This window comes from Myxine glutinosa, chromosome 4, assembly GCF_964187855.1.
Source record: "Myxine glutinosa chromosome 4, kmMyxGlut1.1, whole genome shotgun sequence".
Classification (NCBI taxonomy): domain Eukaryota; kingdom Metazoa; phylum Chordata; class Myxini; order Myxiniformes; family Myxinidae; genus Myxine; species Myxine glutinosa.
The window spans coordinates 173,153,739-173,180,311 of NC_136264.1; the positions used below are offsets into that span (position 1 = coordinate 173,153,739).

Below are 26,573 nucleotides of genomic sequence, written 5' to 3' on the forward strand. Positions count from 1 at the left end.
TCACATCAGTCCTGGGAATTGCTGTTTCTGCTCTAATTGCTTCATCAGCAGGACAAATAATGCTTTGTGGGAAATTTGTGAAAATAAGCAGTTACAAAGCTAAATGAAACCATAACCCCTTTGCTGGCAAAAACATAAAGATACATTAGTGTAGAGGAGAGTATAGAAACAATTTTTTCCCCAAAAACAAGTGATGGAAGAAGATGGAGGTGCAAAGATGAGGGAAAGGAGGTTGGCTGGATATCGGAAAAAGAGAAGAGAAGGGGAGGAAAATTGCATTTGAGTGGTATCAGTGTTGGAAGGGAAGCATCAACATTCCTAAATTTTTGGTTCTAACTGAATGAATGATTGACCTCAATTCAAACTTTTAATCATTGTGGATTCTCCCTTGGATTTGATTCACACCATCTTACTTGTTATTCCTGTATTACCATCCTTATCACTTATGTTATTCAACAGTGTTTCCCCTTTCCATTACCTTGAGGAAATGTGCATGCAATATAGAGGCCATTTGGACTACCGTGTTTATTTTATATCTTCACCCTGACAATTTTTTGTTTTTTTTGTTTTTTTGTATACAAGATCGAGGCTCGTGAAAGAGCTAACATTAATCGCACAAAAACTCAAACCGACACACAAAACACAAAATAAGGGGAGCGGTAGACAATATGGGGAGAGAGGCGGAAGGACGGACACAAACAAAACATTTGAGAGCAGGACATCGAGAGAACTGTGGGAGGGAGAGGGCTTGGGGGGAGGTGGGAGAGGTATAAAACATATGGACACTGCAAGGACTTCCAGGAAATAAGTTGGAATTTAAAAAAAGTGTATCTGGGGTGAAAATTAGTGGGGGTAGAAAAGATCAAGGTTTTGGATGGGGGAAGATAAGAGATGGTGGTGAACAGCTGTTCTAAAGACCTGGAGGGAGGAGTGGGATTGAAGGGAGTGGGAGAGTTTTTGTTCCAGAGGTGGGAGAAAAGGGGAATGAAAGAGTGAAGGTGAGTAGAGAGCCTTGATTTTGGCAGTTTAACCATAAGAGGGTTGCTGGCAGATCTTGTGCAACCTGCAGGGATATTTGGGGGACAGAGCACAGAGAGAGCTTGGGGAGCAAGGCCAGAGAGGAGTCGGTAGAAGACAAAGACCACCAACCTGTCTGCGGTGAGTGAATGAGTGAAAGGCCGTCGGAGTTAGCTTCATCGCAGGAGATTCCAATGATTCTGAAAGCTTTGGTTTCAACAGCGTGAAGCCGGGCTAGGTGTGAGGCAGGAGCACCGGCCCAGAGGGGGGAACAGTATTCCATTGAGCTGCGGATGAAAGCCTTGCATGTGGTGAGGAGCTCAGGTGTGCCAAGGAAGGACTTCTCATGACGGAGGATGCCCAGACGGCGACTGGCTTTGGAAGCCAGCTTGGAAATGTAGTTTTCCCAATAAAGATCATGGCAGATAGTGAGACCCTAAAGCTTGAGCGACAGAACTTCTTGGAGCGGATTGTTGAGAAAGTGGATGGGAGGGTTTTCCAGTCGGTCTTTTCGGAGAGACATATAAGAGTGTGAGATTTGTCAGGATTGAAAGACATGTTCCACTTGTTTGACCAGTTTGTGATTTTGGAGAGAGAGAGAGAGAGAGAGAGAGAGAGAGAGAGAGAGAGAGAGAGAGAGAGAGAAAGAGAAAGAGAAAGAGAAAGAGAAAGAGAAAGAGAAAGAGAGAAAGAGAGAAAGAGAGAAAGAGAGAAAGAGAGAAAGAGAGAAAGAGAAGGAAGAAGAAGAGATCTGAGGGAGGAAAGTGATCTCAGACTGCTGACATGAGGAATGGAGTGGCAGAGAGTGGAGTGATCAGCGTGATGGAGAGGATTTTCCAGAGAGTCGAAGAGATCATTGATGAAGACCAGAAATGGCACAGGGCCCAGAACACGACCTTGGGGAACTCCAGCCAGAACAGGAAGGGGCGATGAAAGAAATCCATTCAGGACCACACGTTGACTACGACCAGAGAGGCAGTCCGCAAGCCATGCATGGAGATTTCCATGGATACCATAGGAGGAGAGTTTGGTGAGCAGAGCTGGGTGCCAGACCGTATCGAACGCATGTGATATGTCAAGGGAGACAGCTCTGATTACCTGTTTGGCGTTGAGACAGCAGAAGCAACATGTCCAGAGTAGAATGACCTTGTTTGAATCCAAATTGATGATCGGAGATCAAGCCATTGGAGAAGAGGAAGGATTTGATATCCGAAGCAATGATGGATTCCATGACTTTGCTGATAATTGGGAGCAGGCTGATTGGTCTGTAGTTGCAAGGATCTGTTTTTGCACCTTTTTTGTGTAAAGCGGTAATGTTTGCTGATTTCCAAGATGCTGGCAGATGACCTTGAGCAAAAGAGAGGGTGAAAAGAATAGAGAGAGGGTGAGATAGAGCGGAATAGCAGGATTTTAGGACCCATGGGCTGATGCTGTCTGGTCCAGTTGCAGAATCAGAGTTGAGGTTTGACAAAAACCTCTCCACCTTGTCAGGAGAGAAGGACACAGAGTCCAGGAGCAGTTTGGTTCGACTGGGTAAGGTGGGAACAGAGAGAGATGGGTTTGGGACACAAGATTTTGAGGCAAACACAGAGTTGAGGCATTCGGCTTTGTCACGTGTGGTGTCACCTGTGTAGCCATTTGAGGTAAGGGAGGGGATGGAAGGGGAACAAACACCAGAAACGGATTTGACCAGACGCCGCCAGGATTTGGAGGAAGGAGACAGGTTTGAGAGTTCATTCTTGAGTGTGGAGAGATCGTGCTTCCTGGCACTCCCGAGGGTAGACACACACTTGTTCCGAGCTTGGTGGAAGGAACTGAGATTGCCTTCAGTTGGATTAGCCTTCCAAGAGGCAAAGGCGAGTTGTTTCAGGGCAACTGCCTCACCACAAGACTCGGTGTACCATGGACGGGAGGAAGGGTAAGACAACTGAAGACGAGATGGGATAAATCTGTGCATGAGAGAGAGCAGTTTGCTTTGGAAGAATTCCCAGGAAGAATTGTTGTCAGAGGCAGTAGAGATGGGAGACCAGTCCAGATGATTGATGGCTGCTTGCAGACTGTGCCAATCAGCCTGAGTGAAATGCCAGATCCGTCGGCGCTGAGGATATTTTGGTTGGACAATATACCTCTGAAACTTATGCTGCCTAAAAATAAACAAAAATACGCTGTTTCTACCTGCATATCCTAAATAATTAGGTTTTAGCTTATCTTGATTTCTGCAGTCCTAAAATTCCTTTTTACAAAATCTGAACTTTGCCTTCGAAGGGGACGGATTAACTTTGATCACAATTGCAGGAGGCACAATGTGCGTTCTTGTCACCAAGACTGCTTCATTCTTGGAATTCACTGTTGTATTGATGTGTTCATGTGTTGACTGATTTATTAATGTTTCAAACGATATGCCAATCTAATTGTATTTTCACGTATTAATGGTTAAACACCAAACACACAGGCAGGGCTGGCCCGAGATGAAGTGATGCTCTCGGCAAGGGTCATCTTCGGTTCCCCCTCTCCGTTTGGTCAACTTAATACCTTATGAGTGGTAGTCAGTGCAGTCAGTTGTGAGTGTGGGCTGTGGATAGGGGGTAGCATGGGCATCCGGTGGTGAGAAGGTAGTGAGGGCATGCAACTATGAGGAGGTAGTGAGGATAGCCAGTGGTGAGGGAGTAGTGAGTGCAGGAAGTCGTGAAAGGGTAGTGAGAGCAAACAATGGTGAGGGGATAGTGAGGGCAGGTAGTGGTGAAAGGGTAGCGAGTACAGGCAGTAGTGGGGGTAGTAGGTGCAGGAAGTGGTGAAAGGGTCGTGAGGGCAAACAATGGTGAGGGGATCGTGAGGGCAGGTAGTGGTGAAAGGGTAGTGAGAGTAAACAATGGTGAGGGGATAGTGAGAGCAAACAATGGTGAGGGGATAATGAGGACAGGCATTGATGAGAGGGTCTTGTCAAGGGTTTGTGTGTGATGATGTTGTGTATTCGTTGCCCCCAAACCGCTTTTGACCACCTCCCCTGCATCGACAAAATAAAGTTTTCATTTCTATTTCAACAGCCTGGTGATATCCCTGTAGCTGCCCAACTTTTCTCATCCCCACTCCCTATTTCCTTGATAATGAATTTGAGTCCTCGGTTGATGGATGTATTTAATGTGGGGTGTGTTCCATAGGTTGATGGATGTATTTAATCCGGGGTGTGTTCCATAGCCTGATGGATGTATTTAATCCGGGGTGTGTTCCACAGGTTGATGGATGTATTTAATCTGGGGTGTGTTCCATAGCTTGATGGATGTATTTAATCTGGGGTGTGTTCCATAGCCTGATGGATGTATTTAATCTGGGGTGTGTTCCATAGGTTGATGGATGTATTTAATCTGGGGTGTGTTCCATAGGTTGAATGAATGAATGAATGAACGTTTTAAGGCCATTTTCCTCGCTGGAGCGGGGGTTAGCCTTGCGGGCCCCATGACAATCATGGTTCCCTGTTTGAGGCAATGTTTTTATGGCCTGATGCCCTTCCTGACACCAACCCTTAGTCGCCTCTTACGATGTGCAGGGATACGGTGTACCTATTCTAAACAGGGGTACACACCGTGATCATTCATCCCAGCAAGCTGGTACTCAATTTGCCGACCTCGGAAGGATGACAGGCTGAGTCAAACCCCCTGGTGTTAATTTAGTGATCGACCGGGATTCGAACCCAGGATCCTAGGATCCCAAACCGGCACCCTAACCGCTAAGCCAACACCAGGCCAGTGTTCCATAGGTTGATGGATGTATTTAATCTGGGGTGTGTTCCATAGGTTGATGGATGTATTTAATCTGGGGTGTGTTCCATAGCCTGATGGATGTATTTAATCTGGGGTGTGTTCCATAGGTTGATGGATGTATTTAATCTGGGGTGTGTTCCATAGGTTGATGGATGTATTTAATGTGGGGTGTGGTTCCATAGGTTGATGGATGTATTTAATGTGGGGTGTGTTCCATAGGTTGATGGATGTATTTAATCTGGGGTGTGTTCCATAGGTTGATGGATGTATTTAATCTGGGGTGTGTTCCATAGGTTGATGGATGTATTTAACCTGGGGTGTGTTCCATTACCATCAGCTCGCTATCGCTTGGTAAGCCAGCGTTCCTTATCAACCGTTTCATTGGAGTGCTTGCTTGAGAGCTTAAGCCACTCTGCAAGGACTCCACAAGTTGAATGGTAATGGAACACACCCCTGGTGTTGGTGTAGCGCATCCATGGTGGACCAAATCCGAATGGCCTCTTCCAGCACCAAATTCAGAGCCCGGGCCCCAAGCGGTCGGTCACCTGTGTCGCCTGCCCCTAAATCCGGCCCTGCATGCAGCTGTCAAACAACTAATGTGTGGTCGGTGAGTAAAAAAAACAACCAAAAAAACAGTGACAAACACCTTTGAATGTATTCATTTGACAAACTCCAACATCTTGCCATCAATTAGGTGATTGGTGATCTTTTTCATAATTTGCGATATGTACTACTGTTTAATGGGCATATCCCTGGGCTTCTGTGGAGTGTGAACAGTCGCAAATTAATGGGCTTCAGGGACAGTTGGAGGAGTTGTTGACGTTCGAGCGATTTGGTTTCCCAATGGATATAATTAAACTTTTAGAACATGTAGGGTGGGTGTGCATGCACATGTACATGCTTAAACTGTTATTTTTCGCTTTCTTGGCATTAAGTCTAAAGTTTATGCTTATTTCTGTTTTGACGAATATCATTTGACGTTTAAGTGGAGGTACTACCACGTGCTTTGCTTTACAGGCCACAGTACCTTCGGCTTATTGAGGAGTGTGTAAGCCAGATTGTGCTGCACCGCAATGGCTTGGACCCAGACTTTCGATCCACGCAAAAGTTCTGTTTGGACGTAGACAACCTGATTGGTATTTCAAATTTTCCCTCGTCTTTTAATTTTTTATTTATTGCTTTCGATTTATTTAATTTCCTTCATTAGTTTATTTTATCCATATTCTGAGATGTATATTTGATTGAGACTTTTTTTTCGTTTATTTTTTATTATTTTCAGACAACATGGTCAACCAGGAAAAGGTTGAAGAGAGTGAAGCACTGGTAAATGACTTGCAAAAGAAGGTGAGGACTCACTATTTATATATATATATATATATATATATATATATATATATATATATATATATATATATATATATATATATATATATATATATATATATATATATATATATATATTATTTGTCACTCCGGGACATATTAAGCCTTACTTTTGACATTGATCATTTCAAGTGGTTCAGTTCAATGTAATGAGGATGGAGGTGGTAATAAAGTAAAGGAACAGCGTTTGTTTTGATTCCCTTTTCATATCGTTTATGAGCTATGTGTTGTGCATGATTGTTTATGATAAATCCTTTGCTGAGCCAAAATGCAAAAATCAAATTGCATGCAATATGATATTCTGAAGAAGCAGTTGTGCAAGAAGTAAAGTTCAGGGTGTTCCAAAAAGACCCGGACAACTTCGGTTGTTAATATATTTCGAACCACAAATGATACTCCTTCGTTTATATGATACAGAAACTCATAACTTTTTGTGCCCTCCATCAATACATTTCAATTTGAGCTCCGTTTGTCATGCGCAGGACATCAAGGTGGTACACGAGTTCTTGTTATGTTCAGCTTAGCATGTTTGCATCCAGCCACCACATCCACATGCATCTGTGATCTGAGAACGAAGATCCTGCAGGTTTTCGACCTTGGTGTTGTGGACAACATCTTTGACAAACCAGCACAGAAAAAAAAAAAATCAAAGGGGGTGGGGTTACGTCTGGTGATCATGGGGGCCAGGCGGTTGGTCCATCTCGACCAATCCAGCGACCTGGAAATTTTTCATTCAGGACGGCTCGAACAACTAAGGCCCAATGAGAGGGAGCGCAGTACTGTTGAAAAATGATATCGTGTTTCAGGCCTTCAATCTGTGGGAAGGCGAATCCTTCCAACATGTTCATGTAAATTGTTGAGGTCACTATCCTTCTAAAATAAAAACGGACCCACCAAGCAGTCATGGTGAAGGCCACACTACAGATTGACCTATGAACTGTTGCGTATGTGTTTAATGACCATGTGGGGATTTTTGGAGCCCTAGATCCTCACATTGTGCCGGATGACCTTCCCTGATACATGAAAGCAAGCTTCGTCTATGAACATGACCTTTTTCTGGTAATCTTTAGCATCCTCTATATGACTGAGCATTTCCAAGGCAAAAATGCTTTCCATTTGGGCCCATCATTTGGTTTGAGTTATTGCAGAATCTGCACCTTGCAGACATAAAGCTTCAGTCTTTTATGCATTATCCTGTTGTACAGTGGTGGTTGGTAGTCCCAGTTCTCTGGATGTGCATCAGATTGATTTTCTGGGACTTTGTTGAAATGATTCATGCACTTGTTCAATGTCTGCTGCACTTGTTCTTGGTCGACCAGTACTTTTCTATGTCTGACAACTTCCAGTCTCCTTAAATCTCTTGTACCACTCTCTGATACTAGTCCACGTTGGAGGATTCCTTCCATACCTTGCATGGAAATTATGCTGAACTTGCATGTCGGATCTTGTCTCGATGAACTATTCAACACACTGAGCTTTCTCCAGAGGAGTCACCATTTTATTTTACATTTAAACCACCAGACCTGAAAATAAAGAAAACTTAGAGTTTCTCTATCATTTAATACAAAGGGTATCGCTGTATCACCTGTGGTACTAAATATATTAACAACAAATTTGTCCAGGTATTTTTGGAACACCCTGTAAATATGGTAGCATGTGCAAAATGTGGTGGTAGACAGTTTGTTTTATATTGAGAATTGTTCTACGGCATCTTTACTTTGGACGACTGGAAGCTGAAAAGTATTATTTTAATTTTGATCCCCCCACTTCCTTTGATGAACTGATTTTTGACAGTAATGTTTCCTTCATGCTGTTTTCCAACAACCTTGTGATCTTGCTTTGTCATGGTTATTATGGGGTGCATTCCAATGGAGAATTTGAAACCTTTCAGCTTATTTTCTTGTATGTCTGTTGAAATGAATGTTGTATAGATTCATAAATATTTTATTGTTGACTTTTTTTTGATAAATTTGTTGATAAATGACTTTTTTACGAAAAAAGATTTTGTGGTTATATCGCAAGAAAACTCTAAAAAGAAAATATAGATATGGCCTCATGCTCTTCCCCGTCATTAGTTCTTCACAACATCCTTTACTTTCTCTCACCACTTCTCACATACACCCCTATCCTTCATTTTCCTTGCTCTCATTCTCCACTTCTGTTCATATATTGGGAAGGGGAGGCACGTGGGTAACAGAGGCTAAATCTCATTTATCATCTTTGCAAGGGCATGAAGGGAAAGGATTTGGGAGTCATACAAAATAAGGCCAGTGCGTAATTGGACAAAAAAAATAGTTTAATTATTTTTTAAATCTAATAAATGAACAGTTATTGATTGAAAATATAGTGTCCCTCATGACCAGTCTCATTTAATCTTTATCCATCTTTCAACCCATATACAGATAGATAGAGAGCTTATGATGCGTCAGGAAGTGTCTGCCGAGCTGAAGCAGAAAGAAATGCTGTGTGATGCCAAGACTTTAGAAATCGAGTCGCAACAGTGCAAGTTTGAGTGCAGAGTCATCGAGTTTTGCAATGAGGAAAAGAGGCTTTGCCATGTATTCGAGCAAGAACAACAGGAACGGACAAATTGCCTTGCAGAAATCAAACAGCTCAAAGAGAAGGTCGGTTGGTTCCAAAAGCTTGTTCATACTGTACCTCTTGTAACTTTGTCTGCACCCTTTTTATAATTATCTATGTAGCTTAAATGCTTTATTTCATGCATTACGTGGTCTTTATGGTCAAATATTTCGGCATTTTTGGTCTTTTATTGCTTCTCACTTTTGATTTTGTTTCTTTTACTCTGCTCATTTGTCATCTATTGTGATCATTCCCTCTCTTCCCTGTTCAATCCTTTGCGCAGTAATTTCTTAATTATGCCTGATATTATACAGGGTGGCATGAAAGTCACATTTCCTCTTCCCAGTAAATCATTTGTTGTTGACCTATTTAATATACAGGTTGTATTATGCAGTATTTCCAATATTTAATTTTTTTTTTTTTAAATACAAGGTCTAAGGCTTGTAATAAAGCTGCCACTCACACACACATGGACATACTGATGAGACAAACATTTAACAGCGACTGAGCTTGAAGGAAGTGCCATCACTTTCCGGTATACTCGATACCAGCGACTCGCAACAATACAACAACAACAACAGGCATTTTAAGGCCATTTTCCCTGCAAGAGCAGGGGTTAGCCTTGCGGTCCCCATGACAATCTTCTCCATTGATAATCTTCTTTATAATTGTTACATGTTCCTCCCCGACCTCCTGGTCTCGGTGTACCTCCGAACCCCGGGAGGGGCCACGGCAGAAAAATATATTATCCTGGGTCGAAATCAATAAGGAAACCACACCAATGGTTATGAACAAACCAATAATATATTATAAATCACACAGGAATAACATTACCACAAATGACAATTAAGAGTGCACTCTCTATTCCATCAGCTAGCATGCATAAGGTAACTCACAGGGTTCCAAGTGAGTGGAAAGAACCTTCCCCAATGTCTCTATATTCCCGTCTTCGAGCTCAGAGTTGGTCCCTTCCAGTGATCAACGGAACGATGTTGACTCGAAACCAGAATCTCGTTCCGAGGGCCGGCACAGACACGCCGCCCAAAACGGCACCAGGGCGCACGCGGCCCAAAGCGGAGAAAAGGGTCACGTGGTTAAAGTGCCACAAAGGCGCACTCATGGCGACTGGGAAATCCAAAGCCCCCCTCCAGGTATGAACTTTCACTGTTCACGGTTGGCGAGCCGCAAAGTAATCGTCAGAAGCCTCGGTGCACACACACACCACAGATACGTCTGAATGCGGTGGAAACGGTTGACGAAGCAAGGAAAGTCTGCTCGACGCGCGAAGCGCACGAGTCAAAATGGCGGACGGCTCGTACTTGAGACGTAATCACATGACAATGGTTCCCCGAATCCAACGCCAACCTGACACACAGGTTTAATCAGTCACAGCGATAACAACCCTATCGCGGAATCCCTTTCCAGGAAACCCAAAGTTCACTCGTGTCTCTTGCTCAACAACGTTAGATCCAGAACGCAAAGCAACCAGCTTCTTCTCTGACTTTTCTCACCGCCTCCTCTTCTTCACCTCCTTGTCTTTCGGTTCGGGTTCCTGTATCATTTTAAGGTAACCTTTTAAAACTTTTAATAACTTTAACTCCGAGGGCCTTTCACTCACTCACCGCAGGCAGGTTGGTGGTCTTTGTCTTCTACCGACTCCTCTCCGTCCTTGCTCCCCCAGCTCTCTCTGTGCTCTGTCCCCCCAATATTCCTTCAGGTCACACAAGATCTGCCTGCAACCCTCTTATGGTTAGACTGCCAAAATCTAGGCTCTCTGCTCACCTTCACTCTTTCATTCCCCTTTTCTCCCGCCTCTGGAACAAACTCCCCCACTCCCTTCAATCCCACTCCTCCCTCCAGGTCTTTAAAACAGCTGTTCACCACCATCTCTTATCTTCCCTCATCCAAAACCTTGATCTTTTCTACCCCCGCTAATTCACCCCAGAGTCCTTGCAGTGTTCATATGTTTTATACCTCTCCCACCTCCCCCCAAGTCCTCCCAATGTCCCTGCTCTCAAATGTTGTGTTTGTGTCCTTCCCCCTCTCTCCCCATCTTGTCTGCCGCTCCCCTTGTTTTTTGTGTTTTGTGTGTCGGTTTGCCTTTTTGTGTGATTAATGTTAGCTCTTTCACGAGCCTCGATCTTGTATACAAAAAAAAAACTTAATAAACAATAAACCTTTGGAAGACAATAATAGTACATAGAATCAGAAATCTTTCAAGTGGAGGAAAATCACAACAGCGGAAGTGACGAATCCGTAACACTAACCATGACAATCTTCTCTGACTCGCAACAATGGAGCGGCTTTTCTCCCCGCATTCAGTGGGCCATTTCCTCAGGAGAAATTTCCTCCTCCCAATGGATGCCAACCAAAGGGGATTGCCTGTGTTCTTTTTAGCTCACCTGGAACGAAGTTCCGGGGAGCTTATGCGATGGCGCGTCGTCCGTCTGTCAGTCGTCCATCCGTCAGTCCGTCCGTCAGCCCGTAAACACATGCAACTTCTCCGAAACCACTGATGGGATTGTGACCAAACTTGGCACTAATTATATTTGTTATGTTGTGACTAAAGTTTGTTCACGGCATAAAAGTTGGGGTCTCAGGGGGTCTACCAGTGGTCAAAGTGGATCCACGTTTGACCCCCAAAAATAGGAATTTGCTTTTTCCTCTGAAACTACACACACTATTTCGATGAAACTTGACCACAACCTTCATCACCCTTGATGTACCAAAATTTGTTCACTCCACTAGGCAAATCAAAGTCTAAGAGGGTCTACGGGTGGGGGTGTGTGTGGGGGTGGGGGGGGGTCAAAGTGGGTCCAGGTTTGACCCCCCAAAATAGGTATTTGCTTTCTTCTCAGAAACTACACACACAATTATGATGAAACTTGACCACAATCCTCACCACCCATGATGTACCAAAGTTTGTTCGTGCCATAAAAAAAAAAAAATCGAGGTCTAAGGTAGTCTGTGGGAGGAGGGTGGAGGTTGCCTCCCAAAATAGGTATTTTTTTTGTTTGTTTGTTTAAAGTCTTATGATTACAACAATATGAATGTACATGCTGCTCTGTCTTCTAGAAACCATTGAAATTGGTTAAAAATGCCATGATACAGTTTAAAATACCTTTAGTCAGTGTAGTATATTGCTTTATTTTACCAGGTGAGTGCCCAGGGTATTACCGCTATGTTTACTGTTTTTACTAGGAAGTAGCATATACCATTTTTTAAGTCTTCAGTATGTCTTGGCCAAGTTTTAAACTCCGACCTCCCAGACTCGGAGCGGACACTCTAACCATTACACCAATGACTGAAGTAATCAGTCATTTTATCTGTATGCATTCTATCATACAAATACAATGACTGATTAATTATTGAAAAGTACTGCACAATAAAACCTTTACATTAAAAGAGTTTAAGGACGAATACTTTACTGGGGTTGGGTAAAGCGACTTTCAGGACACCAGGCTGAACAGGGTTTTTACAAAGTCCAGTTACCTTCCAATCATCATCGACCCTGTTACGTTTCATAAATCATATACAGTATATGTTCATGTTAATCTTAATGGTGATGTTAATCTGCGGGGAAATTCATCAATCAATGCGAGCTTTTCCTCATGCGTGTTTATTATATTCGTTTGTCAAGTTCTTCAGAGGGGGTAAAGGGACATTGTAAACCCCCTGTATAATCATTTTAACTTGTTTTATTAATTTTCTTTCAGCTGAAAAATTCTGCTTCGTCTCAAGATGCCACGATGACCTCAACTGGCCAATCGACCATGCCCATTCCACCTCCTTTACCCGGCCAATCGACCATACCCATTCCACCTCCTTTACCCGGCCAATCAGCCATACCCATTCCACCTCCTTTACCCGGCCAATCAGCCATACCCATTCCACCTCCTTTACCCGGCCAATCAGCCATACCCATTCCACCTCCTTTACCCGGCCAATCAGCCATACCCATTCCACCTCCTTTACCCGGCCAATCAGCCATACCCATTCCACCTCCTTTACCCGGCCAATCAGCCATACCCATTCCACCTCCTTTACCTGGCCAATCAGCCATTCCCATTCCACCTCCTTTGACCGGCCAATCAGCCATACCCATTCCACCTCCACCACCTATTATAGGGGGCGGAACTATTCCTCTGCCTCCACCACCTCCATTCCCTGGTATAGGTCCTCCACCTCCACCTCCTCCTGGGCTTATTGCCCCACCAAAGCCAGGCCTTCCCCATGGCCTTCAACCAAAGAAGCAGTACAAGCCTGAGGTGACGACTAAGCGTGCCAACTGGACAAAGGTAACTATGCTTTGGATAACTCTTTAAACCACTGCTCTGATTTCACTTCATATTTGTGCCTTACAATGTGCCTTACAATGTGCCTTACAATGTGCCATACAATGTGCCTTACAATGTACACAGATGGGCTACAGCCAACTTTTTCTGCTGACCAATAAAATGCCAACAAACCTTACCCATATACCTTCACCTTGCTGAGAACCACTTAGCCTGTCGTAGCTTGCAAAGCATAAACTTCTTATAATTTGGTGTCCTAGTGCCTTACTTAGTATTCATTGATCATATGATTAACCTTTGACCATTTTGGCAGAACATTCTTGTTTAACACTAAAAAAAAAATGTGCAAAAATATTTAGTAAGTTCAGGACACGCCATGTCAGTTTTAAGTAAAATTCACTTTGCACTGTTTGTTGTTTTGCACTCATTTTTATACCTCAGCAGCTGAAAGTGCCAGAGGCATTATGTTATTGGGTTGTTGTTGTTGGGTAGCCCCGGTCAGTTCTGCTGGAACAGGCCTGTGACACGGAGATAGCCAATCTTTTTTCCAGGAGCGACCCAGAGATCTCTCACATCAATTATGTTGTGTTCTTGTCTTAGTGAAGCCAGGACTGTGCAATCTTCCATGGGATGCGTTTTATTCTGTGTGGGACAGCCTGGCAAAGGATGCAGGTCTTGCTGCTATCAAAGATGGTATATCTCTACTCAATAAGATGTCTGAGAGACAGAGAATATCACTTTCTTGTGGACAATTTAATCAACACTTGCTAATGCAAATTCACTTAGAGTTTACACCGCATACATTTCATTACACAACACACAAGACGTCCAGCCAGGTTCTCTCCGCACTCGGAGAATTCTGTCTCTATATAGTCGTGTGGTTTCTTTGATGCCAAGGAGGAAGAGCAGAAGGGTATTTCAAGGTCACCATAGGTCATTGTATTCCCAGACAAGCCGACACCAAAGTCCAGATGTACACCATCATTCAACAGGGTGTATCTTGAAGAATGTATGAGTAGGCAGGTCTCAGAGGAGGAGAAGAGGTGGGATATGAAGTTATCTGGACCTTGTCTGAGATAACAGAGCGGAGCCTGCACTTAGCCAGAAAGCAGGTCAAAAGGTCACCACACAAGCTTCTCTCCCTCTAACTTCCAGCACCCATTTCATGGTTACCTTTCCCAAAGCTCATCTTCATTATTATTAGCATTTCATTTTAACGGCTCCAGCTAGATCTAAGTAAACACACAAACCAATATCCATGTATCAGTCATACTCTGCATTGTTAAAAACCCATGCAGCAATTACAATTTGTTAACTATGCGTAAGAACTCACTCACAAGGACATTATTAATTCTTCCAATCATAAGGAAGTCCTAAACGAGGACTTCCACACTAGTCATGTCGTTGAGTCTGTGTTTGGACTGTAAAAGCTGTGGGTGGTGTCCACAGCAGAGGCATAAAAGGTGAAGATGATCAGATCTCGAGGGTAGTTTCTCAGTGTCATCGATAGGTGGAGGTTTTGTGGCCAAGATACTGTTTGGGCCGAGGTTATTTATTGGTTTTGGTGATGTGAGGATAGATGTGTTTTTTGTTGTTGTCGTTTGGTGGGGTGATGTTTTGAAGGATGGCATTGCAGTGTCTTTGTGGTGTAGTTCTAATGTGTCCAGCTAGGGGTCTGTGTGTGACATTTCGTGACATGTCGTGGCACGGGTGATTAGGGTTGGCACTTGTTGCAAGAAGCTGAGCACTTCAAGTCCAAGTGGTCTTTGATATCTTAAGTCCAAGTGGTCATTTTTACCTCTGTATGTGGGTGCTTGATGGGTGTTGTTAATGTACAACCTGTGATGATGCAAATGGCTTTGTTTTCTATCATCTGTAGGGTGATTAGGATTTGTGTTTGATAGGTTGGAGGCCTACGACGACCTGGTGAAGTCAATGACTGATCTGTAGTAGTTTTTTTTTTTTTTTTTTTTTTTGTATGCAAGATCGAGGCTCGTGAAAGAGCTAACATTAATCCCACAAAAAGTCAAACCGACACGTAAAACACAAAATAAGGGGAGCGGTAGACAAGATGGGGAGAGAGGGGGAAGGACACAAACACAACATTTGAGAGCAAGGACATCGAGATAACTGTGGGAGGGAGAGGGCTTGGCGGGAGGTGGGAGAGGTATAAAACATATGGACACTGCAAGGACTTCCAGGAAAGAAGTTAGAATTTCGAAAAGGTGTATCTGGGGTTAATTAGCGGGGGAAGAAAAGATCAAGGTTTTGGATGGGGGAAGATAAGAGATGATGGTGAACAGCTGTTTTGAAGACCTGGATGGAGGAGTGGGATTGAAGGGAGTGGGGGAGTTTGTTCCAGAGGCAGGAGAAAAGGGGAATGAAAGAGTGAAGGTGAGCAGAGAGCCTAGATTTTGGCAGTTTAACCATGAGAGGGTTGCTGGCAGATCTTGTGCGACCTGTAGGAATATTTGGGGGACAAAGCATAGAGAGAGCTGGGGGAGCAAGGCGGGAGAGGAGTCGGTGGAAGACAAAGACCACCAACCTGCCTGCGGTGAGTGAGTGAATGGCCCTCGGAGTTAGCTTCGTCGCAGGAGATTCCAATGAATCTGAAAGCTTTGGTTTCAACAGCCTGAAGCCGAGCTAGGTGTGAGGCAGGAGCGCCGAGCTAGGTGTGAGGCAGGAGCACCGGCCCAGATGGGGGAACAGTATTACATTGAGCTGCGGATGAAAGCCTTGTATATGGTGAGGAGCTCAGGTGTGCCAAGGAAGGACTTCGCACGACGGAGGATGCCCAGTCGGCGACTGGCTTTGGCGGCCAGCTTGGAAATGTGGTTTTCCCAAGAAAGATCATGGCAGATAGTAAGACCCAAAAGCTTGAGCGACAGACCTTCTTGGAGAGGATTGTTGAGAAAGTGGATGGGAGGGTTTTCCATTCGGTCTTTTCAGAGAGACATAGTAAGAGTGTGAGATTTGTCAGGATTGAAAGACATGTTCCACTTGTTTGACCAGTCTGTGATTTTGTCCAGGTCTGCAGATAGTGAGGAGGCTGCAGGCTGCCGATCTGAGGGATGATGAATGGAGCGGCAGAGAGTGGAGCCATCAGCAAAGATATAGAGAGGATTTTCCAGAGAGTCGGAGAGATCATTGATGAAGACCAGAAAAAGCACAGGGCCCAGAACACTACCTTGGGGAACTCCAGCCAGAACAGGAAGGGGAGATGAGAGAAATCCATTCAGGGCCACACGTTGACTATGACCAGAGAGGAAGTCCGCAAGCCAAGTGTGGAGATTTCAATGGATACCATAAGAGGAGAGTTTGGCGAGCAGAACTGGGTGCCAGACCGTATCGAAGGCACGTGATATGTCAAGGGAGACAGCTCTAATTTCCTGTTTGGCATTGAGGACCTCCATCCATTGTTGAGAAAGCAGAAGCAGCATGTCCAGAGTAGAGTGACCATGTCTGAAACCAAATTGATGATCAGAGATCAAGCCATTGGAGAAGAGGAAAGATTTCATATCTGAAGCAATGATGGATTCCATGACTTTGCTGATAATTGGGAGAAGGCTGATTGGTCTGTAGTTGCTAGGATCTGTTTTTGCACCTTTTTTGTGCAAAGCGGTGATGTTGGCTGATTTCCAAGCAGATGGCAGATGACCTTGAGCAAAAGAGAGGGTGAAGAGAACAGAGAGAGGGAGTGAAAGAGCGGAAGAACAGGATTTTATGACCCGTGGGCTGATGCCGTCAGGTCCAGTTGCAGAATCAGAGTCGAGGGTTGACAGAAACTTTTCCACCTTGTCAGGAGGAAAGGACACAGGGTCCAGGAGCAGCTGGGTACGACTGGGTACGGTGGGTACAGAGAGGGATGGGTTTGGGACACAAGATTTAGAGGCAAACACAGAGTTGAGGCATTCAGCTTTTTCACGTGCGGAGTCAGCCATGTAGCCGTTTGAGGTGAGGGAGGGGATGGAGGGGGAACAAACACCAGAAACAGATTTGACCAGACGCCACCAGGATTTGGAAGAGGGAGACAGATAAGAGAGTTCGGTCTTGAGAACGGAGATATATTGTTTCCTGGCTCTCCTGAGGGTGGATACACACTTGTTTCGGGCTTTGTGAAAGGAAATGAGATTTCCTTCCTTTGGATTTGCCCTCTAGGAGACGAAAGCAAGTTATTTTCTGGGCAACAGCCTCACCACAAGATTCCGTGTACCATGGACGGGAGGAAGGGTATGACATCTGAAGACGAGATGGGATAAATCTGTGCATGAGAGAGAGCAATTTACTTTGGAAGAATTCCCAGGATGAGTTGATGTCAGAGGCGGTAGAGATGTGAGACCAGTCCAGATGATTGAAGGCTCCTTGAAGACCGTGCCAGTTGGCCTGAGTTAAATGCCAGAATCGTCGACGCTGAGGTGGCTCTCTGAGAATGGTCAGAGAGATGTCCACTTTAACAAGCACATTATCAGATGAGCCGATTGGAGCAGAAGAAGAGCAGCAGACATTTTCAGGGAAGTTCGTCATAACCAAGTACAGAAGAGAAGATTCTCCGTTGACTGAGATCCGGGTCGGGAAATTGACAGATTGTGTCAGTCCCAGTGAGTCGCAGAAGTCCTTTGCTGAAGAGCCATGGCTGGTGAGAGAGGTACCCACACCCAGCCAACTGGCATTGTGACAATTGAAATCACCACATATGAGGAAGAGAGAGTTGGGATGGGTAGATAGAAGTTGGTCCATATTATCAGACAGGGAGATGTAGATGGAGTCATCACTGTTTGGTGGACGGTGCAACACACATATGAACAAAAGGTGGGAGCGAAGGGGAAGCCGTAGCCAAAGGTATTCCTGGGGGTGAGGTGGAGAGAGGGCAGTGTAGGGTGAGTGAGGAAGAGAGTTTTTTTTATAGAGATAGCAACCCCACCTCCAGGACAAGGCTCAGGTCTATCATACCGGAGTAGGGAGTAACCTGGGAGAGATACCAAGGAATCAGAGACATCATGAAGGAGGAACGTTTCTGTTAAGCAGATTACGTCTGGTTTGTCAGAGACTCTGATTTCCTGTTTGGCATTGAGGACCTCCATCCATTGTTGGGACAGCAGAAGCAACATGTCCAGAGTAGAATGACCTGGTCTGAATCCAAATTGATGATCGGAGATCAAGCCATTGGAGAAGAGGAAGGATTTGATATCCAAAGCAATGATGGATTCCATGACTTTGCTGATAATTGGGAGAAGGCTGATTGGTCTGTCGATGCAAGGATCTGTTTTTGCACCTTTTTTGTGCAAAGCGGTGATGTTGGCTGATTTCCAAGCAGATGGCAGATGACCTTGAGGAAAAGAGAGGGTGAAAATAATAGAGAGAGGGTGAGACAGAGCGGGAGAGCAGGATTTTAGGACCCGTGAGCTGATGCCGTCTGGTCCAGTTGCAGAATCAGAGTCGAGCTTTGACAAAATCTTCTCCACCTTGTCAGGAGAGAAGGACACAGAGTCCAGGAGCAGTTTGGTTCGGCTGGGTATGGTGGGAACAGAGAGAGATGGGTTTGGGACACAATATTTTGAGGCAAACACAGAGTTGAGGCATTCGGCTTTGTCACGTGCGGTGTCAACTGTGTAGCCATTTGAGGTGAGGGAGGGGATGGAGGGTGAACAAACACCAGATATGGATTTGACCAGACGCCACCAGGGTTTGGAGGAAGGAGACAGGTTTGAGAGTTCATTCTTGAGTGTGGAGAGATAGTGCTTCCTGGCACTCCTGGGGGTAGACACACACTTGTTCCGAGCTTGGTGGAAGGAACTGAGATTGCCTTCATTTGGATTTGCCTTCCAAGAGGCAAAGGCAAGTTGTTTCAGGGCAACTGCCTCACCAGACGATTCAGTGTACCATGGACGGGAGGAAGGGTAAGACAACTGAAGACGAGATGGGATAAATCTGTGTATGAGAGAGAGCAGTTTGCTTTGGATGAATTCCCAGGAAGAATTGATGTCAGAGGCAGTCGCGATGGGAGACCAGTCCAGATGATTGATGGCTGCTTACAGCCCGTGCCAGTCGGCCTGAGTGAAATGCCAGACTCCTCGGCGCTGAGGAGGCTCTCTGAGAATGGCCAGAGAGATGTCCACTTTAACAAGCACATGATCAGAAGAACCGATTGGAGCAGAAGAAGAGCAGCAGACATTTGCAGGGAAGTTTGTCATAACCAAGTCTAGAAGAAAAGATACTCCATTGACTGAGATCCGGGTCGGGAAATTGACAGATTGTGTCACTCCCAATGAGTCACAGAAGTCCTTTGCTGAGATGCCATGGCTGGTGAGAGGGGAACCCACACCCAGCCAGCTGGCATGATGACAGTTGAAGTCGCCACATATGAGGAAGAGAGAGTTGGGATGAGTTTATAGAAGTTTGTCCATGTTGTCAGACAGCGACATGTAAATGGAGTCATCACTGTTTGGCAGACGGTACAGAACACATGAACAAAAGGTGGGAGCGGAGAGGAAGCCGTAGCCAGAGGTACTCCTGGGGGTGGGGTGGAGAGAGGGCAGTGCAAGGAGAGTGAGGAAGAGAGTTTTTGATAAGGATAGCAACCCCACCACCAGGACGAGGCTCAGGTCTATCATATTGGAGGAGGGAGTAACCAGGAAGAGATATTAAGGAATCAGAGACATCTTGAAGGAGGAAAGTTTCTGTTAAGCAGATCAAGTCTGGATTGTCAGAAGCAACCTGAATGGAGAGATCAATCAGGTTTGATCGAAGGCCCCGGATGGTTGAGGTCCATATCGTTAATGAGGGGAGAGGGGGAGCATCGGGTTCAGGAGAGGTGAGGTGATTTAAGGGGAGGGGTCGGGGCAGATGAAGGATGAGAGGGGGAGGCAGGAAGCGCCGTTGATAGTGTGTCAGAGAATACAGAAGAGTTACAAGAAAGGGAAGGATGAGGACGAAAGGTTTGATAGTGATGGGATGAGGTACAGTGAGGGGTTCTTTGAGGGGTGGCAGAGGAAAGTAGAAGGTTGGGGGAGGTGGAGGTATGAGATAGAAGGGAGATGAAGTCGGGAGGAGGCAGCTTTGAGAAGGAGGTGGGAGGGGGGAGAATTGGAGAGGGATGGTAGGGGGGGGGGGAGATTTGAAGGGGAGGGGTTGGGGGGGGAGTTTTGAAGGGGAGGGGTTAGGGGGGAGTTTAGGAGGGGAGCGGCAAGGGGGGAGTTTAGGAGGGGAGGGGAAAGGGGGGATATTTGGAGGGGAGGGGCAATGGGGGAGTTTAGAAAGTGGATGATTAATGAAAGACGAGCATTTATAACAAATTGGGTTTGTTGTGATTTTCAAGGTGGAGATCCGTTTAGGAACGATGGAGGAGGGGTGGAATGAATGTGAATTTAGAGCATGTAGTTATTTAGAATTATAAGAGATTGAATTTTTTTTGAAGTGGAATGAGTTGCAGAGGAAATTGAAAAGAGCCTTTGAAATAGGAAGAAAAACAGTGTGCAGTAATATACCACTGAATAAAACACTGCAGGGGAAAGTTTAAACATATTTCAACAGAACCGTGAAGAAGAACAATCTAATATTCACAAAAATACCAACGGTGAGAGGGAGCCTAGAGGGACAACCACGAGTCACGTGAACAGGGCAAAAGGTGTCAGCAAAAGGAACAGGGCAAAACATCTGGGGAATGGCGTAAAAATGGGGGTGAAATGGGGGTGAAACACGTGGTCGAAGAATGAACGAACGAAAAGAACAAAGAAGGAAATGTTTTTTTTTTTTTTTTTTTAGTTAACATTTTAAACAATGAAGTATGGGGTGAAGAGACTGGGACAAAACTGAGAGAACGAGAGTAGAAGGACCACAATCGACCGCTGAGAGAAAACAAAGCCTCCAGGTAGGAAGCTTTAAGAACTAGGCCGCAATATAACGTGGCACGAAATACTCGACCACTCTATACAGGTATAAAATATTAACACCGATAATCTTCCAAGGGACGCACTATAGGTACACACACGTAAGATAAATACAGTTTCGACAAAAATACAATTGTGAACAATTACTTAACTTCGAGCTTGCGTGAAGATCGGGACAGCTTCGAAAATAACCTGTTTGTATATTACTGTTTGTATATTAGTGATGTTGTTTCTTTCTGTGGTGTCCAACGTTAGTACCTGTGAGTGCCCTACATACATTCAGCCTGGGGTCGGGGCATGTTCTTTTTAGCTCATCTGTAACGAAGTTCAGGGGAGCTTATGCGATGGTGTGTTGTCCGTCCGTCAGTCCATCTGTAAACACTTGAAACTTCCTCTCCGAAACCGCTAATGGGATTGCGACCAAATTTGGCACAAATTATATTTGTTTTGTTGTGACTAAAGTTTGTTCACGGTGATCCGTTCAGTGTTCTATCTCTTCCATGAGCCTTGACTCTGCATGCAAGAAAAAAAACTGAAAGGATTTCAACTATACTTGGACAAGTCTTGACTGTAATACAAAGATGAACTGATGCTATTTAGGATTCAAAAGGTCGAAGGTCTTGTGATCTGCAATTGAAAACCATTGTTACTAAAATAACTTGTGAACCACTGAAGCAATTTAAATCAAACTTGGCACAAATATGGATTGTCATACAAAGACGAACTAATTTAATTTTGGGTTTAACAAGTCAATGGTCATGTGCCTTTTGAAAATAATTTTGCAGAACTTAACCCCAGTTTGAAGCTTCTGATGCTCTCTCTTATACTTATCTCTCATTTCTCTCTCATCTGACTTTTTTGTTGTTGTTTTTTTCTCATCTAATCTGACCTCACCTGAATTTTAGTTTTCACGTGACTTTTAATTGAGAACAAACAAAGCATTGGATTGACATCTAATGTGGGTGCAGGTATATCCATCCACACGTTCACGTTGAATTCAATTTTCTGTCAACCTCCGCCACAAAGAGTGGACGGTGGTTATGATTTCACCCCTGTCTGTCTGTTTGTCTGTTTCTTTGACCGTGAGCAGGATATCTCAAAAATGTTCTGGATGGATTCGGACGACATTTTGTGGAAAAGGACACGTCTGTGTGATGAGGACGAATTGATTAGATTTTGGTAAAGATCCAGATCCAGATACAATAATTTCAAGTGATTCTTCACCATTGAGAGATGGGGCCAAAATTATACATACCATGATATTTCAAAATTTTGTGGATGAGTGATGACAAAGCTTGGTCGATGAGTTGGTTAGTTGAGAAGAACAAGGCGATTACATTTTGGTTTAGATCCGCATACAGATCTGGCCTAAGTGGGATACAAAACGTAAATAGTTCAGCCTGGCGGAGGTACAGTGTCTTCAGAAAGTATTCACACCCATCGACATTTTTTTTGTAGAATTTTTTACAATTGAATCAAAAATGAAATGCTGAAATGTCTTGAGTCAATAAGTGTTCAACCCCTTTGCTACGATACTCCAACTTGAGCTCAGGTGCATCCAATTTCCTTTGATCATCCTCGAGATGCCTCCACAACCAGATTGGAGTCCACCTGTGGCCAATTCAATTGATTGGACATGTTTATAAAGAAACACACCTTTCTATATGAGGACCGACATTGACAGTGCATGTCAGAGCAGAAACTCTACCATTAAGTCCAAGGAACTGTCTGTAGAACTCTGAGATAGAATTGTGAGGAGGCATAGATCTGGGGAAGGGTATAAAACAATTTGTGGAGTGTTGAAAGTTTCCAAGACCACAGTGCGCTCCATCATTAGGAAATGGAAAGAATATGGAACTACCCAGACTCTAGAGCTGACCATCCAACCAAACTGAGCAACCGGCCTCGAAGGACCTTGTTCAAGGAGGTGACCAAGAACCCAATGACCACTATGACAGAACTACAGAGTTCCTTGCCTGAGATAGGAGAACCTTCTGGTAGGACAACAATCTCTCCAGCACTTCACAAATCTATGCTTCATGGGAGAGTGGCCAGACTAAAGCCATTTCTCAGAAAAAGGCATGTGACAGCATGTCTGGAGTTTGCAAAAAGGCATGTGAAAGACTTTTTTTTTCTTTTTTCTTTTGTATGCAGGATCGAGGCTCATGAAAGAGCTAACATTTATCACACAAAAAATCAAAACAGACACACAAAGTATATAATAAGGGGAGCTATATAATAAGGGGAGCAGTAGACAAGATGGGGAGAGAAGGGGAAGCACACAAACACAACATTTGAGAGCAGGGACATCGGGAGATCTGTGGGAGGGAGAGGGCTTGGGGGGAGGAGGCGTGGGAACGGGGTGGGGGTGTGAGAAGTATAAAACAGAAGGATACTACAAGAACTTCCAGGAAAAAAAGTTGGTATTTCAAAAAAGTGGATCTGGGGTGAAATTAGCGGGGGTAGAAAAGATCAAGGTTTTGGATGGGGGAAGATAAGAGATTGTGGTGAACAGCTGTTTTAAAAACCTGGAGGAAGGAGTGGGATTGAAGGGAGTGGGGTTTGTTCCAGACGCGGGAGAAAAGAGGAATGAAGGAGTGAAGGTGAGCAGAGAGTCTAGATTTTGACAGTTTAACCATAAGAGGGTTGCAGGTGGATCTTGTGCGACTTGTAGGAATATTTGGGGGACAGAGCCCAGAGAGAGCTGGGGGAGCAAGGCCGGAGAGGAGTCGGTAGAAGACAGAAAGACAACCAACCTGCCTGCGGTGAGTAAGTGAAAGGCCCTCGGAGTTAGCTTCATCGCAGGAGATTCCAATCATTCTGAAAGCTTTGGTTTCAACAGCGTGAAGCCGAACTAGGTGTGAGGCAGGAGCACCGGCCCAGAGGAGGGAACAGTGTTCCATTGAGCTGCGGATGAAAGCCTTGTATGTAGTGTGGAGCTCAGGTGTGCCAAGGAAGGACTTCGCACGACGGAGGATGCCCAGTCGGCGACTGGCTTTGGAGGCTTGGAGGTCTTGAACCATTCCTTCAAATTCCTTTTGTCCTGAGACCCAGCTTTCTGACACTGGGATGAACATTGCACTCCAAAATTCCTTGGTAATCTCCTGATTTAATGATGCCATGCACACATTCAAGGCACCCAGTGCCATAGGCAGCACAGCAACCCCAAAACATCACTGAACCTCCTCCATGATTGACTGTCGGCAAGGTGTTCTTTTCTTTGAAGGCTTCATTTTGTTTTCTGTAAACATAGAGATGATGTACTTTACCAAAAGGCTCTAATTTGGTCTCATCTGTCCACAGGACATTCTCCCAGTTGGATTTGGTCTTATTCAGGTGTGCTTTGGAAAACTCCAGTTGGGCTTTATTATGTCTCTCTCTCAGCAGTGGGTTCCTCCTGGGTTTCCTACCATAGAACCCCCTTTCATTGAGTTGGTGACGGATGGTGCGATTTGAAACTGTCATATCTTATGTCTGAAGGTCAGCTTGAATCTGTTTGGCAGTTGATTGAGGTGTTTTCTCCACCATTCAAACAAGCCTTTGCTGCAATCTTCGATCAAGTTTTCTCTTGCGGCCACGTCCAGGGAGGTTGGCTTCAGTGCCATGGGCCTTAAATTTCCTGATAATGTTGTGTATGGTGGACACTGGAAGATCAAGATCTCTAGAGATGGACTTGTAGCCTTGAGATTGTCCATGCTTGGCCACAATCTTGTGTCTGACCTCCTCAGACAATTCTCTGGTTTTTTTTCTTTTCGCCATGCTTATTGAGGTACACACAGTGACACAAAACAGCATCATGACTCCTTTTCTCTGTTCAAACTGGTTAAATGAGTGATTTTTATATTGCAGGCACGTGCAACTCACCACAGGTTAGTTCAATTCCAAAGTAAAGGTGAATCACCTGCTAGAAATCTAAATATTTCTAACAACTTCTAAAAGGTGCCAATAATATTGTCTGGGAGATTTTAGGATATCTGTGCAGAATAAGCTAAGATTTAGTAACTTTTCTGCTTTTTTTTGTTGACCATGACTGTGTATGGACGCACGACGCACTGTGTATGGACGCACGACGCACTGTGTATGGACGCACTGTGTATGTTCTGCATGGAGGAGTGGGCAAAAATTTCTCCCAGTCGATGTCAGAGACTGGTAGACAGTTATAAGAAATGTCTACTTGAGGTTGTTTCTGCCAAAGGGGGCAATACCACCTATTAGAGCCAAGGGTGTACTTACTTTTTCCACGTGCGAAATTTGCATTTATGTCTATTTAAATTATACAATGGACTACAAAATGTAAATGTTTCATGATATTTGTTATATTAAATCACCTTTATCGATCAATATTGTTGAAATGAAGATCAAATAGCTGTATGTTGAAATATGTTGATAAAGTCAAAACTTTACATGGGGTGTACTTACTTTTTCACGTGACTGTATATATATTTTTATACACGCACATACACAGTATTCTCTTTTCACTTAAGCCGGTGATGTTTTCATCCTTATGTATAAATGTTAATGGTTTGCATTTGCACCAATACTGTGCAGAAACTAAAATTTAGCAGGCACTCCGTTACTTGGAAAGTGTTCTAGCATCCCAAGGTATTGCATTTCAACATTTGATCTTCTGAAAATGTACCATTCTGTTTTTGGCCCTTTTTTGGTAAGATGAATTTCTGGGCTATAAATTTGTCAATTTCTCTTGTGGTGCGTCCATCTTTCAAAACGACTTTCAATCTTGTTGTCTAATGGAATGTCTTACACATCGCTCTGCAACACATGATCGGTATTCCATAGTTGTGCATTCATACAAGCTGCAAGGCCACTGTTCTGAAACATAGTCTCTTTCAACAGATCCGTCCAGAAGAGCTGAAGCCAAACAGTTTCTGGGTCAAGGTGAAGGAGGAGAAGTTTGAAAACACTGATTTCTTAAGCAAATTGGCACATACCTTTGCAGCACAGGCCCCGAAAGGTGAGTGTTGATGTAAGGGGTGGGCAAAGGCAAGTATGTACCTTAACTCTGTTTGTTTACTTCATAAGGCCAAATGGGGTTAAGGGTATTGCAGTTTATCTGTCCTCTACACTGGCAGAACAGCTGAAATCTATAGATATAAAGCAGGCCTAGGATTTGTCGTTTCACACTGTTCTTGGAGCTGGGACGGCATTACTGTCGGCACTAACTGCACAGGCCAACATGGGCTTATTGCATTAGTGGACGCTTTTATAGCAACTTAATGGATCGGCAGTTAGTGGCATCTTACCGTCAAATCGAATTAGCCAGTGTAATTGTGAAAATTTAATGACACCCCTTTAAGCTGGGAATGGAATATTTTATGTTAATTGCCCCCACCCACACCCCCCCCTCCCCACTCCTATCATTTCAAGGAGTCACAATGGCCTAAAACTTGGCCTTTTCTCATATTTTTTTTCAATGTAAATTAGCCATTGTCCTTTTATCCACTTTAACCCGATTCAAGTGTAAGTCTGTTTTCATTCTTAAAAAGTGTTACAACACAACATGCATTTTAAGGCCATTTTCCCTGCTAGAGCGGGGGTTAGCCTTGCGGTCCCCATGACGATCTTCTCCATTTTGCCCTATTTTCTGCATCTCCCCTTGTTAACCCCCTTGCCCGCATTTCTTCTTCCACCATCTT

At 44.3% G+C, this 26,573-nt stretch overlaps 1 protein-coding gene across 1 annotated transcript in view; it reads left to right on the top strand.

Moving 5' to 3' along the window:
• Nucleotides 1-26,573, top strand: part of LOC137425496 (protein diaphanous homolog 2) — a 525,447-nt gene that overhangs the window by 152,914 nt on the left and 345,960 nt on the right. Inside the window, exons 12-16 of the mRNA XM_068113997.2 lie at nucleotides 5,793-5,911; nucleotides 6,055-6,119; nucleotides 8,561-8,782; nucleotides 12,455-13,036; nucleotides 25,774-25,891. Of these exons, the coding sequence (XP_067970098.2) occupies nucleotides 5,793-5,911; nucleotides 6,055-6,119; nucleotides 8,561-8,782; nucleotides 12,455-13,036; nucleotides 25,774-25,891 (1,106 nt within the window). The remainder of the gene's footprint in view (nucleotides 1-5,792; nucleotides 5,912-6,054; nucleotides 6,120-8,560; nucleotides 8,783-12,454; nucleotides 13,037-25,773; nucleotides 25,892-26,573) is intronic.